The sequence below is a fragment of the Indicator indicator genome, unplaced genomic scaffold (assembly GCF_027791375.1).
Source record: "Indicator indicator isolate 239-I01 unplaced genomic scaffold, UM_Iind_1.1 iindUn_scaffold_69, whole genome shotgun sequence".
NCBI lineage: Eukaryota > Metazoa > Chordata > Aves > Piciformes > Indicatoridae > Indicator > Indicator indicator.
Genome location: NW_026539199.1, coordinates 142,733 through 157,932, shown reverse-complemented (window position 1 = coordinate 157,932; position 15,200 = coordinate 142,733). Strand labels below are relative to the sequence as shown.

The 15,200-nt window shown below is 59.5% G+C and overlaps 1 protein-coding gene across 3 annotated transcripts in view; it reads right to left on the bottom strand.

The window, feature by feature from the left end:
- Positions 1 to 15,200, bottom strand: part of MROH1 (maestro heat like repeat family member 1) — a 51,177-nt gene that overhangs the window by 14,565 nt on the left and 21,412 nt on the right. For all 3 annotated transcript variants that reach the window (XM_054398615.1, XM_054398617.1, XM_054398616.1), the window contains 11 exons: positions 14,488 to 14,610; positions 13,675 to 13,754; positions 11,135 to 11,258; positions 9,125 to 9,220; positions 8,506 to 8,610; positions 8,096 to 8,231; positions 6,939 to 7,051; positions 5,525 to 5,677; positions 3,947 to 4,101; positions 3,092 to 3,257; positions 1,263 to 1,459 (listed from right to left, as the gene is read on the bottom strand). In XM_054398615.1, the coding sequence (XP_054254590.1) occupies positions 1,263 to 1,459; positions 3,092 to 3,257; positions 3,947 to 4,101; positions 5,525 to 5,677; positions 6,939 to 7,051; positions 8,096 to 8,231; positions 8,506 to 8,610; positions 9,125 to 9,220; positions 11,135 to 11,258; positions 13,675 to 13,754; positions 14,488 to 14,610 (1,448 nt within the window). The remainder of the gene's footprint in view (positions 1 to 1,262; positions 1,460 to 3,091; positions 3,258 to 3,946; positions 4,102 to 5,524; positions 5,678 to 6,938; positions 7,052 to 8,095; positions 8,232 to 8,505; positions 8,611 to 9,124; positions 9,221 to 11,134; positions 11,259 to 13,674; positions 13,755 to 14,487; positions 14,611 to 15,200) is intronic.

Below are 15,200 nucleotides of genomic sequence, written 5' to 3'. Positions count from 1 at the left end.
ATCTCTCCTGGAGCCCCCTTGAAGTCCTGCAAGGCCACCAGAAGGTCTCCAGGAGCCTTCCTCTTCTCCATGCTGAAGAGCCCCAACTCTCAGCTGGTCATAGGATAGTTAAGGTAGGAAGAGGTATTCAAGATGGTAAAGTCCAACCAGTGACCCAGCAGTGCCAGGGCACCACCAACCCATGGCCCTCAGCACCACAGCTCCACAGCCTGGAAACCCCTCCAGGGATGGGGACTCCACCACTGCCCTGGGCAGCCTGGGCCAGGCCTGCACAAGCCTCAAGGGGCAGAAATTGTTCCTCATGGCCAACCTCAGCCTGCCCTGGGGCAACTTGAGGCCCAAGACTTAGCACAAGAGATCTCAGCCCCACCTGGCTCCAGCCTCCTCTCAGGGACTTGCAGACAGCCACAAGGTCTCCCCTCAGCCTCCTTTGCTGCAGGCTCCACACCCCCAGCTCCCTCAGCTGCTCCTCAAAGGTTCTCCAGACCCTTCCCCAGCTCCCTTGCCCTTCTCTGGACACCTCCAGAGGTCCTTCTTGGAGTCAGGGGCCCAAAGCTGAGCCCAGCACTCCAGGGGTGGCCTCCCCAGTGCCCCCACTCCAGGGGCACCATCCCTGCCCTGCTCCTGCTGCCCACCCTGGGGCTGCTCCAGGCCAGGCTGCTGGTGGCCTTCTTGGCCACCTGGGCACACTCTGGCTCCTCTCCAGCTGCTGCCACCAACCCCCCAGAGCCTTTCCCACCAGGCACTTTCCAGCCCCTCTGCCCCCAGCCTGGAGCCTTCCTGGCCTTGGTGGGACCCAAGGGCAGGACCTGGCACTTGGCCTTGGTCAGCCTCCTCCCATTGGCCTCCCCCAGCCAGCCAGTCATGGCCTCCTGTCCCCATGCCCACTAGGCCAGAAGCTTTCTCTTTCATCCTCCCCACCAGCAGGTTCATCCTCCCTCCTCAATCACTCACCCACCCCCTGCAAGCTCAGCAAACCCTGAGGATTCCCCCCCACAACCCCTCCTGAGGACTAATGAGGCATCTTTTGGGTGGCTGTGGCCACAACCCAACCCTCCAGGACCCTTCCCAAGTTCCACAGCTGCTGATTGATCACCTCCCAGTTTGGAGACTGTCCTGCAGAAGCAAATCCACCAAACACCACCCCCCAAAAGCCTCCACCCCTGCAGAGCTCAGGCTCCTTGGCCACCACACCACGTGCAGGAGGCTGTGTGAAGACAAAAGGAGTTCCACATGGGGAGGTGGAACCAGCTCCATGGTACCTGCAGGGATAAAGGCTCCTGGGAGCAGGGCCATGGCTGCTGCCCCTCCTCTCCTTGCTCTGCAGGTTCTTGGGGAGCTGCACACCCAAAGTGCTGCTGACACGCAGCAGCAGGGTGACAAAGAGAGCTGGGTAGAGGTCCAGGACTGCTGGGCCAGCCTCTGGAGCAGACATGATCTCATAGAGAGCAGATGTGACCTGCAGAGGGGAGGAGGAGAGTGTAAGCAGGGGATCTCCCACCCCCCAGCACCACAGCTGGGGGGAAAGACCTCAGCAATGAGGCTTTCTGGTCCTTCCTGCCACACTGAGTCCACCAAAGCATCATCTACACCCTGGTGGAACCTCTCTGCATCCTGCAGAGACCTCTGGGTGCTCCTCAGGGAAGCTGGGGGAGGTCCAAGGTATGGCTATGGGCAAGGAGAAGAGCTCCAGGAGAGCTCCAAGAGGGCAGGAGAAGGTGCTCAGAGAAGGAGGCATGAAGTGGGGGTTTAAAAGCTCCTGGTGCTCCCCAGGGGTCAGTTCTAGGCCCACTCTTGGCCAGCATCTCCATCAACAACCTCAGTGAAGGGACACTGTGGGCCCTCAACCAGTTTGCTCCTGGTTCAGACTGGCAGCAGTGGTGATGTCCTGCATGCTCTGCTGCCACCCAGCCAGAGCTGGCCAGGAGGGAGAGGTGGGCAGAGGAACCTCCTGAAGTTCAACCAGGGCAAGAGGAGAGTCCTGACCTTGGGGAGGGGGCAACAACTCCCTGCCACAGTACAGGGCAGAGGGGGAGCTGCTGGAAAGGAACTGGGAGTGCTGGAGGGGAACAAGGTTCCCAAGAGCCAGCAAGGTGGCCAAGAAGGCCAAGGGTCTCCTGGGGACATTCAGCAGAGTGTGGCCAGCAGCACAAGGGAGGTTCTCCTGCCCCTCTGCTCTGCCCTGCTCAGGACACAGCTGCACAACTGGGGTCAGCGCTGGGCTCCCCAGTTCAGAGACTGGGAACTACTGGAGAGAGGCACTGGAGGCTGGGAAGCTGCTGAGAAGACTCTGAGGAGGGAAGGACCTGGGGCTGCTTAGCCTGGACAGGAGAAGACTCAGAGGGAATCTTCTCAACATCTGCAGGGTAGGGGGCAAGAGGCTGGGGCCAGACTCTTGCCAGTGGTGCCCAGGGACAGGCCAAGGGGCACCAGGCACAAACTGGAAGCCAGGAGGTTCCCTCAGGAGCAACCTCTTGGCTTGGAGGGTTCTGAGGCCTGGAGCAGGCTGCCCAGAGAGGTTGTGGAGTCTCCTTGTGTGGAGAGCTTCCAAAGCCAGCTGGGCATGGGGATCCTGGGCACCTGCTGTGGGTGACCCTGCTGGAGCAGGGGGGCTGCAGTGGGTGAGCTCCAGAGGACCCTTCCCACCCCACCAGGCTGAGAGTCAGGGTAGGGCTGAGTATGGACAGGAGAAGAGGAGAAGTAAAAGGAGGAGGAGGTGAAGGAGGTGAGGAGGAGGAGGAGGGGTGGCTTTCAGAGTTGCTGATCCTGACCCATCTGTGTTTGGTCCTTGGGAGGAGGAGGAGGAAATTTTCACAGCTGCTTTCCTGCTCCAGGAGCTGCCAAGCTGGGCTTTGGTTGCTCTGAAGCTCTAAAGCCCCAAGTGGTGTCCCCTGAGGGGGGACACCTGAGAGGCTCTTTACGAGGCGGTGCTGGGTCCTTGCCAAGAGCCCAGGCCTGGCACAACCCCCAGCCAAAAAATGAGGAGAAACAAAGCCTTTTCCAACAAAAAACCTCTCTGCAGGTGTTGGTGGTGGGATGGGGGCTGGGAAGGGAGTGGGAAAGGGGTGGGAAGGGGGAGCAGAGGACTCACAGCCAGGGGCAGCAGGGTGGCGACGCGCTCGGTGCCACTGCCCAGCAGGAAGCTTTTGCTCTCCTTGTAGGGCACGTCCCGGCTGATCTTCTCCAGCAGCTGCTCCAGGATCTGCCTGGTCAGGGTGGGCTCGGTGGCCAGGGACCTCCACATGGTGCAGGTGTGGCTGGAGGACAGGAGGAGACAAAGGCAGAGTTGCTTTGGCATCAGCGAGGGCACCGTGCGGCTGGTTTGAGGAGCGCTGGGCCCTGCCTGTGCCAGGGGACACCTGGGGGGTGGCACCACCACACCAACCTCATGGCTAACCCCAGCATGGGGGGCAGCTCCCATGGGCAGAGCCAACATGGGTGGCAAACCCTGGTGGGACAACCAACCTGGGGAGCAATTCCTGGTGGGACAGCCAAGCTGGGTGGCAAACGCCATCAAAAGAGCCAATCCTTGGTGGCCCACGGGAGCTCTGTGCCAGGAGTGGCTTAATGGCCACCTCCAGTGATCCCAGAAGCCACCCAACAACTCCTCACCCCCCAGAGACCTCCTGGGCATGCCAGCCCTGCTCACCATGGCAGGAGTGGGGCAGCAGGTCTGGTAACACGAAGAGGAGAACATCTCCTCAAGGCTCACCCATGGTGGCTGCCCCATGAAAGAACCCCAAGCAGCTCAGCCGTGCTGGGCTCACTGGGACCAGCTTCTCCCCAGTGCCCCCAAGCCCAGCAGAGCTTTGAGCATCCCAAGGAAGCTCCAGTTGGGAATTACTGCTGTAAGGAGCCAAGGGCTGAGCTGCAGCTCAGTGGAAGCTCTTCTGAAGCCCAGGCCCCGTGGAGGTGCCAAGGGCACTGCAGCAGAGCGGGGCAGGACCTGTCGAAGGGCAGGGAGGTGCCCAGCAGGCTGGAGACCACCACACTCTTGTGCTGGGAGGCCAGGATGTAGACAGTCTGCTGGGCAGCCTTCCTGATGTGCTCCTCATCCACCTCCTCCAGCTTGCTGTGGATGATGCTCATGATGTCAGGCACCTGCAGGGAGAGCAGAGGGGGGCATCTAGCTGAGGGCTGAGAACTTGGCATCAACCACCACAGCCATCCCCCTCAGCAGCAGCCCAAGCAGGGTATGGGACATCAGCAGACAGGAGATGGGCAAAGCATCACCCATGGGTGGCTGAGGAAGGTCTCCATGTTCACTAGGTGGCTGCAGGACCTCCATGGAAGTCAAGGATGCTTCCCCCAGAAGCCACCCAGAACGGGGAGAAGGCTGCAGAGGATTCCCAGGGGGAAGAACCTCTGAGGACATCACTGAGCTTCAGCCTCCTGGCATGGTTGGAAAGTATCCAGTGGGAAAGGCCCTGGGGGGTTGGTGGCAGCAGCTGGAGAGGAGCCAGTATGTGCCCAGGTGGCCAAGAAGGCCACCAGCAGCCTGGCCTGGAGCAGCCCCAGGGTGGGCAGATATGGTGCCCCTGGACTGGGGGCACTGGGGAGGCCACCCCTGGAGTGCTGGGGTTAGGTTTGGGCCCTTGACTCCAAGAAGGACCTTGAGGGGCTGGAGGTGACCAGAGAAGGGCAAGGGAGCTGGGGAAGGGCCTGGAGAAGGAGCCCATCACTCCTGCCCTTCCCATGCCCATGTGTCCTCTCCACCTTCTCTGCTGCGTGGTTGGAGGCAGCAGCTTCTGCCTCACCCAGCCCCTGGCTCTCGCTTGGGTTCAGGAGTTCAGAGCAGCTCAGCTTACCAGGAGGGCTCAAAGCTCCTCCTGAAACCTCTGGAAGCTCTGGTGGAGCCCAGGGTTCCTGGCTGGGAACCTGTCTGGAGGCTTTGAGGGCTTAGAGGTGCTGGACAGGAGGATTGTCTCTAATCCACCACCTTGAGGGCTCAGCAGTAATTGGAACCACCAGGGCTCCAGCTGCTCCTCAGCCTTGGCTTTGTGCTGGAGCTTCTGCTCAACTCTTTCCCACTACCACTGAGTCTTTCTCCCCTCTGGGGGATCATTTCAGCTTCCAGGGGTCACTCTTGAGCCAACCCAGCTCCTGAAGCCTGACCCAGCCCTGGGGTACCTGGGGGACAGAGCTCCATCCAGGCAATCTGCTGCCAGATCCTCCCTGAGCTTCCTCCTCACCTTGACCTGCCCCACCACGAGGTGTCTCCACACCTTCTGCTCCAAGCTCTCTCGGGAACCTGCTCCCCAAGTTCCTCTCACTGCCCCAGGGTGGAGGCTGGGGCTCAGCACCAGTGCCTCAGAGAAGCATGGGACTGTTGAGGTGGGAAAAGATCTCCAGGATGGTGGAGCTCCTGGTGAGCTCCCAGAGCCCAGACCAGCTGCTGGAGCTCCAGGTGGGACATTCCCAGGCTACAGAAGAAAGGGAGGTGGCACATCCTGGCTGGAGGTCCTTCCTCAGAGCTGCATTGTGACCATGGAGGCCATGCCAAGGCCCAGCAGAAGCTCCTCACCTTCTCCTGCAAGACTCCCCCACGCTCCTTGAGCAGGGAGTTGATCATGACGGTGGCTGCTCGGGAGCAGTTCTTGTCAGGGTCCACCAGCCCCTCAAACATGGCCAGCAGGAGGCTCATCAGCTGGTCTGGTGGGACACGCTTCCCAACCACCTAGGGAGAGCACAAGGGCAGTCAAGCAGTGTGGTTTGGTGCCCCTCTGAAGAGAGAGGTCCCTTTGATGACACCAGCAGCACCTGGAGCACGGGGCTCCAGCAGCAGGGTTGCCATTCCTCAGCTTGGTGGCCTGCAAGAGCATCAGCCAGGAGCCCAAACGGGTGGCAAGAGAGGGGAGCAAGGCCAGGACACTGCCCCAAAGGAGGCCAAGATGCCACCTGCCCCATGCTGTTGGCCAGATAAGCTTGGGATGGGTTGGGACACTACCACTGAGTCATTGTCTCTGCTCTGGCCACCACCCAACTGCTGGGAGGCTGCTCCCTCAGGGCTCAGCATGACCAAAGGATGCCACACCAGCTTCTCCAGGGCCTTCTGGAGCAGAGCTGCAGAGCTCTCAGCTTCTCCAGGGCCTTCTGGAGCAGAGCTGCAGGGCTGTCAGCACAGAAAGTGGCTATCAAGAACTTCACCCTCAGCTCAAAAGCAGAAGTCACTTCTCATCCTGTCCCTCATCATCAGATCCTACATGTTGGCCACATCACCCCATTCATGGTGGTTTGAGAGTCACATGTGGACCTTTTTGGATGTGAAGCTGCTCTAAAGGCTCTACCAACACCTCTGGGAGGAAACCAGGAGTCCAGAAGATGCAGGTCTTGAGGCAACCACCTCATGCTCCACAGCAGAGCACAGCCAGTGCCAGGACCTCAAGGGCTTCCTTCCACCAAAAGCTTCTATTGAGGAGCCCAAGGTACTAGAGCTTCCACCCTGGAGCATGCTGGGGCCTCAGGAAGGTCCTGTAGACCACCTTCACCTTCTAGGTGACATGGCCAGAAACTCTACAGCAAAGCAAGTTCATGGCCCCAGCACTGGGAATGCTGATGGCTGAAGGGTTCTGATGTCCCTCAGGCTCCTGAATGGATGCCCCAAGCCATGGCACAAAGCCCTGCCAGTGTCTTCTGCACCCTTAAAGCATCTGCAGCAATGTCCTCATTGAGGTCTCCAGGCCCAAAGAGGAGACCAGCAGCTTCCCAATGGGGGTGAGACATTCTGAGCATCCCCTGGCCTGGCCAGAAGAAGCCTCCAGCTGGAGGACAGGAGAAGACAGCTTTGGCTTGTTTGCTTGATTGCTGGGGCCAGAGTGGGGCTCCTGGCAGCAGCCAGCCCATGTGGCTGGTCAGAATGGAGGAGGCACCAAAGACCTCCTGCTCCACAGCTCCACCACCCTGCTGAGCCCTGGGCTGTGCTGGTTGCTCCCCCTTACCATGGCAATGTTGGTGCAGGTATGGAACAGAACAGTGAAGTCAGGCTCCTCCAGACCCTTCTTCAGAGCCTTCAGCCCCTCCACCATCTCATCTCGGTGATCCCGGGCAAAACCTGGAGCCAGAGGGGACATCCACTGAGCTCCTCAGGTTCTGCACCCAAAAGGGACCTTGGCAGCCAGCTGGGCTCTCCTCAGGAGCTGGCCCAGCCTTCAAGGAGAAGCCAAGAATGGAAGGCTGCTGCCAAGGGGCAGAACTTGCCCTGCAAGGAGCTGCACTGCCCTGGAGAACAGGACCCAAAGTCCTCTCCGGCAGCTGTTCAGGGCTGTGCCTGCCTCGGCACCTCCATCTGAAGCGGAGGAGTGACCTCTCCTGGGCAGAGGGAGAACATCAGGCTGAAGAGCAGCCTCAGGGACCTGCCTTGACAGGAGACCCAAACGCTCCTGAGACCGAATCATCTCCTGGGCTGCACCTCCAGCAGGGTGGGCAGCACATCAAGGGAAGTGGTTGTCCCCCTCTGCTCTGCTGAGACCCCACCTGCAGTGCTGGGGCCAGCTCTGGAGTCCTCAGCACAGCAGAGACATGGACCTGGTGAAGCAGGGCCAGAGGAGGCCACAGCAGTGAGGGGAGGGCTGGAAGCCCTCTGCTGTGAGGCCAGGCTGAGAGAGTTGGGGTTTTTCAGTCTGGAGAGGAGAAGGCTCCAGGAAGACCTTCTGGTAGCTTTCCAGTACTTCTTGGGACTTAGAAGAAAGCTGGAGAGGGACCTCCATCAGGAGGTGTTGTGGTGGGACCAGGGGTGCTGGGTTTGAACTGGAAGAGGGAGATGGAGACTGGAGCTGAGGAAGAAAATCTGCACGGGGAGGGTGTGGAGAGCCTGGCCCAGGCTGCCCAGAGAGGTGGGAGATGTCCCAGCCCTGGAACCATCCCAGGGCAGCTTGGCTGGGGCTGTGGTTGGAGATGTCCCTGCTGACTGCAGGGGTTGGACTGGGTGACCTTTAAGGTCCCTTCCCACCAGTCCACAATGTGATGTTCTCCACCATCCCTCCTCCTGCAGCCAGCCACCTTTGCTGGTTGCTCCTTCAGGGTCATGGAGGTGGAAGGATGGGAGAGGAAGGGGAAGTGGTGAAGCCAGCAGCTTGCAGCAGGCATCTGCCCCAACCTTCATAGCAGAGCTGGATGTAGAGCAGGGAGTGGACGCAGTCCACGGCGTGCTGCCGGACGCTGGCCAGGGAGTCGGAGCAGCGCGGCGAGAAGAGGGCGATGAGGACACCCAGGTTGTAGAAGGGGATGACGGTCTGCAGGGGGACAGACAGGGGACACTGCTGAGGAGACCACCAGGACACCACCACCAACCACACGGGGGTCAGACATGAGGCCCAGCAAGGCCAAGAGCACCAAAGCCCAGCATGGTGCTGGTTGGAAAGGACCTCTGGAGAACTCCATGAGGGTCATGAGTCCCAGCAAGGCCAAGAGCACCAAAGCCCAGCACGGTGGTGGCTGGAAGGGACCTCTGGAGAGCCCCTAGTCCCCCACAGGTGGGAAGCAGCCCCGAGCCCCAGGCTCACTCACGCTGACGTTGAGCTTGCTCAGGTAGAAGTCCAACAGGGCAGCGCTGACCTCCACCGCCCGCTGCCGCTCGTGGTCCTTGCTTGACTTGATCCAGGGGCCCAGATGCTGTGGGGAGAAGCACCAAAGAGAGCAGCTCAGCTGCTTCACCAACACAGCCAAGGTGTCCCCAGCCCAGTGATCCTGGGACTGTTGGACAGCTGCAGAGGAGCCAGAGTGTGCCCAGGTGGCCAAGAAGGCCACCAGCAGCCTGGCCTGAAGCAGGGCAGGGAAGGTGCCCCTGACCTGGTGGCACTGGGAAAGCTACCCCTGGAGTGCTGGGCTCAGCTTTGTGCCCCTGACTCCAAGAAGGACCTAGAGGGGCTGGAGGTGTCCAGAGAAGGGCAAGGGAGATGGGGAAGGGTTTGGAGAAGAAGGAGAAGGGTCTGGAGAATTTGTGAGGAGCAGCTGAGGGAGCTGGGGGTGTGGAGCCTGCAGCAAAGGAGGCTGAGGGGAGACCTTGTGGCTGTCTGCAAGTCCCTGAGAGGAGGCTGGAGCCAGGTGGGGCTGAGATCCCAGGGGAGGCTGAGGTTGGCCATGAGGAAGAGTTTCTGAAGAGCCACCAAAGCCAAGCTGCACCTACTGCAAACATGTCCTGCAGCCCGTGGGGGGTCAGGTTCCTCTGCAGGAGACTCTTCAGCAGGTCCTTGAGGGCATCAATGGTGTCACCATACAGCATCTGAGGAGCAGAGATGGGTGACAGGCTGGGCCAGCACTGCACCTCATCCCAGAGGTGCACAGAGGAAGAGGTCCCTCTGCAGCTGTTCTGGGCTTGTAGGGATCTCCTAGGTGTTGGGAGCCAAGATCTGCTTGAGCCAAGGGCCACCAGCCCACCAGTGCCAAGGACCAGAAGCTCACTAGAGCCAGGGGCCACCAGCGCTGAGCACACCAACACCTTCCAGATGGGAATTTGGGCCTTCTCCCAAAGGACTTCTCCCCAGATCCCATCTTGCCCAGGCTGAACAAGCCTCTTGAAGATGCTCATTTTGGGGATGTGAAGCTGAGGGACATGTTTTGGTGGCAACCTGGGTTAACAAGTTGCACTTTTCCAACTTCAACAACTCCATGATTCTATGGAATAAAGCCCAGGAAGCCTCCCAAGATAGAAGAGAAGAAGAAAGCAATCCCAGGAAGCCTCCTAAGATGGAAGAGCAGGAGAAATGAAGCCCCCCAAGATGGAAAGGCAGGAGAAATGAAGCCCAGGAAGCCCCCAAGATGGACAGGCAGGAGAAGGTGGTGATTAAGTCATGAACCCCACAGTTTTCAGGCCAGCTGCACACAGAGCCTCTGGGGACAGCAGGAGCTGCAGGTTGTCCTTGCTGGGGACAGCAGGAGCCTCAGGCTCTCCCTGCAGGAGCAATGTGGTGGGGCAGGAGGCCACCTTGCAGGCAGCCAGCAGCTGCTACAGCTTCATTAGTGGAGCTTTAATTGGCCTTCATTAAGCCCTGAAGTGCAGCAGGGGGTGGGGAGCAGCTGCAGCTTCTCCGGAGCTGGATGGAGGAGGAGGAGCCTCCTCCCCCGGGACCATTTGGGGAAGGGGGGTGTGACACCTCCCCAGGGTCTTCACGCTCTGGTTGGCAGAGGTTTGGACATGCTGATGAGTTCCCACCTCCAAGGGCCCCATCAGGAGATCAGTGAGGCAGGAAATGCTGCCCAGATCAATTCCAAGGGGCTTGTCCCATGGAGATACTGGGGTCACCAAACCCTGTGGGGCATGGGGGCTGTGAGGAGGCATCTGAAGGTGGTGGAGATGAGGAATCAAACCACTGGTTTGGGGGAAAATTGGTATTAATTCTCCAAAGCAGGGAAAAATGAAACTTGATGGTCTGTGACCAGCACAAAGGACTTTGTCCAAATGGAGGAGGCCTCAGGACACAGGCAGAGAACTGAAGGTGAGCTCAAGGAGGTCTCGAGAGCCTGAAACATAACCCTAGGAGAAGCTGCACTGTGGGGGTAAGAGAAGGAATAACCAGCCTGGAGTGGGTGCAGAGAGGACAACAGAGCTGGGGAAGGGTCTGGAGAAAGAGAAGGGTCTGGAGCACTTGTGAGGAGCAGCTGAGGGAGCTGGGGGTGTGAAGCCTGCAGCAAAGGAGGCTGAGGGGAGACCTTGTGGCTGTCTGCAAGTGCCTGAGAGGAGGCTGGAGCCAGGTGGGGCTGAGATCTCTTGTGCCAAGCGTTGGGCCAAGAGGAAGCAGCCTCAAGTTGCCCCAGGGGACTTTGAGATTGGCCATGAGGAACAATTTCTGCCCCTTGAGGCTTGTGCAGGCCTGGCCCAGGCTGCCCAGGGCAGTGGTGGAGTCCCCATCCCTGGAGGGGTTTCCAAGCCATGGAGCTGTGGTGCTGAGGGTTTGGTGGTGCCCTGCAGAGCTGGATCCCTGGGTGGACTCCATGAGCTCAGAGGTCTCTACCAACATCAACAGTGCCATGATTCCACAATCTGCTGCCCCAAAACCAAGGCCCTGGAGCAGCCATGGCCACAGTTCCAACATCCCACCCCACGTTAGCTCCTCACCAGCTTTGCTCCACGCAGGAAGGTCCAAGCACAGGAGCAGCTCCAGCTCCCTGCCCACCACAGCCCATGTTGGTTCCTCACCTCTTTGTTGAAGGCATCTCCTCCATTCTCCTCCCTCTCCAGCGGAGGCAGGGCCAGGACACCAGCCAGGCAGGTGTCTATCAGCTCTGTCCTGTCAGGGTCACTGAGGTGGGGCTCCAGGATGCTGGTCCTAGGTTAAGGAAGCACCAGGGATACAGGGAGGGCTATGAGAGGACCTTCCACCCCCTGCTGGACCTCAACACACCTTCTCCCAAGGAAGAGATGATAGGACAAGAGGAAATCATGGAATGGTTTGGGTTGAAAGAACCTTGAAGATCACCTAGTCCCAACTGCTGCTGTGGGCAGGGACACCTTACACTGGACCAGGCTGCTCAACTTGGCTTTGAACACTTCCAGGCTTGGAGCCTTCACAACTCCTCTGGACAACCCATTCCAGGGTCTCACCACCCACCCAGTGAAGAATTTCCTCCTAAAGTCTGTTCTCAATGCAGCTTCATGCAGTTCAAACCCAGAATCCCTGGGCCTGGCCCTGCACCTGCTGGTCAAGTCCCTCCCCAGCTCTCCTGGAGCCCCCTTGAAGTCCTGGAAGGCCACCAAAAGGTCTGCCTGGAGCTTTCTGTTCTCCAGGCTGAAGAGCCCCTCTTTTGGTCATGCTGAGCCCTGAGGGAGCAGCCTCCCAGCAGTTGGGTGGTGGCCAGAGCAGAGACAATGACTCAGTGGTATTGTCCCAACCCATCCCAAGCTTATCTGGCCAACAGCATGGGGCAGGTGGCATCTTGGCCTCCTTTGGGGCAGTGTCCTGGCCTTGCTCCCCTCCCTTGCCACCCGTTTGGGCTCCTGGCTGATGCTCTTGCAGGCCACCAAGCTGAGGAATGGCAACCCTGCTGCTGGAGCCCCGTGCTCCAGGTGCTGCTGGTGTCATCAAAGGGACCTCTCTCTTCAGAGGGGCACCAAACCACACTGCTTGACTGCCCTTGTCCTCTTCACATAGACCAGGATGCCCTAGGGACAGTGGCAAGCACCTTGCTCCAGTCCAGGGAGGTGACATCAGTTGCTCTTCCCATGTCCATCAACACTGGAACCCTGTCAGAGAAGGACACTAAACTGGGCAGGCACAACGTCCTCAAGTAGCCCCAGGGGAGGTTGATGTTGGCCATGAGGAACAATTTCTGCCCCTTGAGGCTTGTGCAGGCCTGGCCCAGGCTGCCCAGGGCAGTGGTGGAGTCCCATCCCTGGAGGGGTTTCCAAGCTGTGGTGCTGAGGGCCATGGGTTGGTGGTGCCCTGCAGTGCTGGGTCACTGGTTGGACTCCAGGAGCTCAAAGGCCTCTTCCAACCCAAACAATCTGATGTTTCTGGAGGAGACACCAGTGTTTCTTCCAACCTCAACCATTCCATGACTGCTGCTCCTTGGCTCCAGGCTGAGCAGCTGCAGGTCCCAGCAGGAGCAGCAGAGTGTTCCCAGGATCTGTGTCAGGAGCTGGGAGGTGCTGGGTATTTTTAGCTGGAGCTCAGGAGCCACCTCTGCATCATGCAGAGCAGTGTCCTTGCTCAGGTCCTTCCTACAAAGGACACTCACTGCAGAAGCCAACAACAACTGGCTGCACTGAGTGGGCCCCAGCCTTGGGCTGCTGGCCCAAACTGGGAGCAGTGGTGACACTGCTGCCACCCAGCCAGAGCAGGCCAGGAGGGAGAGGTGGGCAGAGAAACCTCCTGAAGTTCAACCAGGGTGAGGGGAGAGTCCTGCCCCTGGGGAGGGGGCAACAACCCCATGGACCAGCACAGGGGAGGGAGGAGGGAGCTGCTGGGAAGGAACTGAGAGTGCTGGGAAGTAACAAGGTCCCCAAGAGCCAGCAAGGTGGCCAAGAAGGCCAAGGGTCTCCTGGGGACATTCAGCAGAGTGTGGCCAGCAGCACAAGGGAGGTTCTCCTGCCCCTCTGCTCTGCCCTGCTCAGGACACAGCTGCACAACTGGGGTCAGCCCTGGGCTCCCCAGTTCAGAGACTGGGAACTACTGGAGAGAGGCACTGGAGGCTGGGAAGCTGCTGAGAAGACTCTGAGGAGGGAAGGACCTGGGGCTGCTTAGCCTGGACAGGAGAAGACTCAGAGGGAATCTTCTCAACATCTGCAGGGTAGGGGGCAAGAGGCTGGGGCCAGACTCTTGCCAGTGGCGCCCAGGGACAGGCCAAGGGGCACCAGGCACAAACTGGAAGCCAGGAGGTTCCCTCAGGAGCAACCTCTTGGCTTGGAGGGTTCTGAGGTCTGGAGCAGGCTGCCCAGAGAGGTTGTGGAGTCTCCTTGTGTGGAGAGCTTCCAAAGCCAGCTGGGCATGGGGATCCTGGGCACCTGCTGTGGGTGACCCTGCTGGAGCAGGGGGGCTGCAGTGGGTGAGCTCCAGAGGACCCTTCCCACCCCAGAGCACTGAGGGACACTGACAGCTGAGCTCAACCAGACCACGCAGTGCCACCAGCACAGCTCGGTCAACGTTCCCACCAAGAGGAGCATTCTGGCCAGCAGTCCAAGGGGACAAAGCAGGGAGCAGGAGCAGCATTCCCAGTGGGATGGACAGGGAGGAAGGATACACCAGGTAGGTGCAGGTGACCATGGCTCGCTGCCGCACCGGCGTCCGCAGCGCCTCCTGCGGCTCCGCTTTGATGAACTCCTGCCAGGCACAACGAGGAGATGGCTCTGGTCACCTCCAGCCCTCTCCCACATGGAGCATCACCCAAACGTGGTGACAGCGAGTCAGGAGCCACCTGGTGCTTCCCCAACAGCCCAAATGGCACACAACAACCTCCCACCTTGGTCAGCGTGGTCATGGAGATCATGAAATCATGGACTGGGATGGGTTGAAGAGACCTTTGGAGGTCCATCCAGTCCAACCCCCCTGCAGTCAGCAGGGACATCTCCAAGCACAGCAGTTTGCTCACAGCCCCAACCAAGCTGACCTGGGATGGTTCCAGGCATGGGGCATCTCCCACCTCTCACTCTGGGCAGCCTGGGCCAGGCTCTCCACACCCTCCCCCTGCAGAATTTCTTCCTCAGCTCAGTCTCCATCTCCCTCTTCCAGTTCAAACCCAGCACCTCTGGTCCCACCACACCACTTCCTGATCAAGTTCCCTCCCCAGCATTCTTCTAGGCCGCTTGAAGCCCTGCAAGGCCACCAGAAGATCTGCAAGGCCTGGACCCTTCTCTTCTCCAAGCTGAACAACCCCAGCTCTCTCAGTCTGGCCACCATCGCTGGGGCCTCCCCTGGCCCCATGTCTCTGCTGTGCTGAAGCTCCCAGAGCTGGACACTCCCAGCCCCACCTCCAGATGTAACCCTCAGCAACACATGCTGGGAACCTCCCTTGGTGTCCTTCTCAAGCAGGCCACCCCCCAGGGCTTGCCCTTACCACCATCTGTGCCACCAGCTCAGCTTTGCGGGAGAAGATGAAGTCCCCACCCTTGAGGCCGCTGTAGATGGCTTGGCTGATCATGCAGATGCTCCGGATCAGGCACAGCTTCAGGGTCAGGTCCTGAGGGCAGAAACCATGGGGGAGAAGTGAAGACCAAGCCTAGCACACAGCCACAACTCCTCATCCCACCCAGCACTGGTGGCCCTCCAGAAGTGGTGCTCAGGTAGAGCTCAGCAGGTGTTAGTAGCGTGTGGGCTCTGCTCTCTGCTCTCAGAGCACGTTATGGGCTCTCTGGTGGCCAGGAAGCAGGTGGTCATCCTGTCCCCAGTGTCACAAGCCAGCTGGAGCTCCCTGGCAGCACCTGGGATGAGGATAGTCCTTCAGGATCTCCCTTAACTCACCAAGGAGCTCATCAAGGCAGCTCCAGAAGTCACCAGGAGCTCTTTCTCCTGCACAGCTCACTAGCTGGGACAGCCATAGAACCGTGGAAAGGTGGAGGTTGGAGAAGACCTTTAAGATCCAAGAGTCCAACCACTAACCCAGCACTGCCAAGTTGCTGTGGGGTCAAGAGGAGACACCCAATCGAAGTTCTCCCCTCATCCCAGGCAGCCAGGGGAGCATTTAAGCAATAAGGTCCCAGCTGAGGGGCTGGAGATGCTCTCCAGAAGCTGTTAGTGCCAGCAGGAGCCCAGAAGGAAAAGGCATTAGTG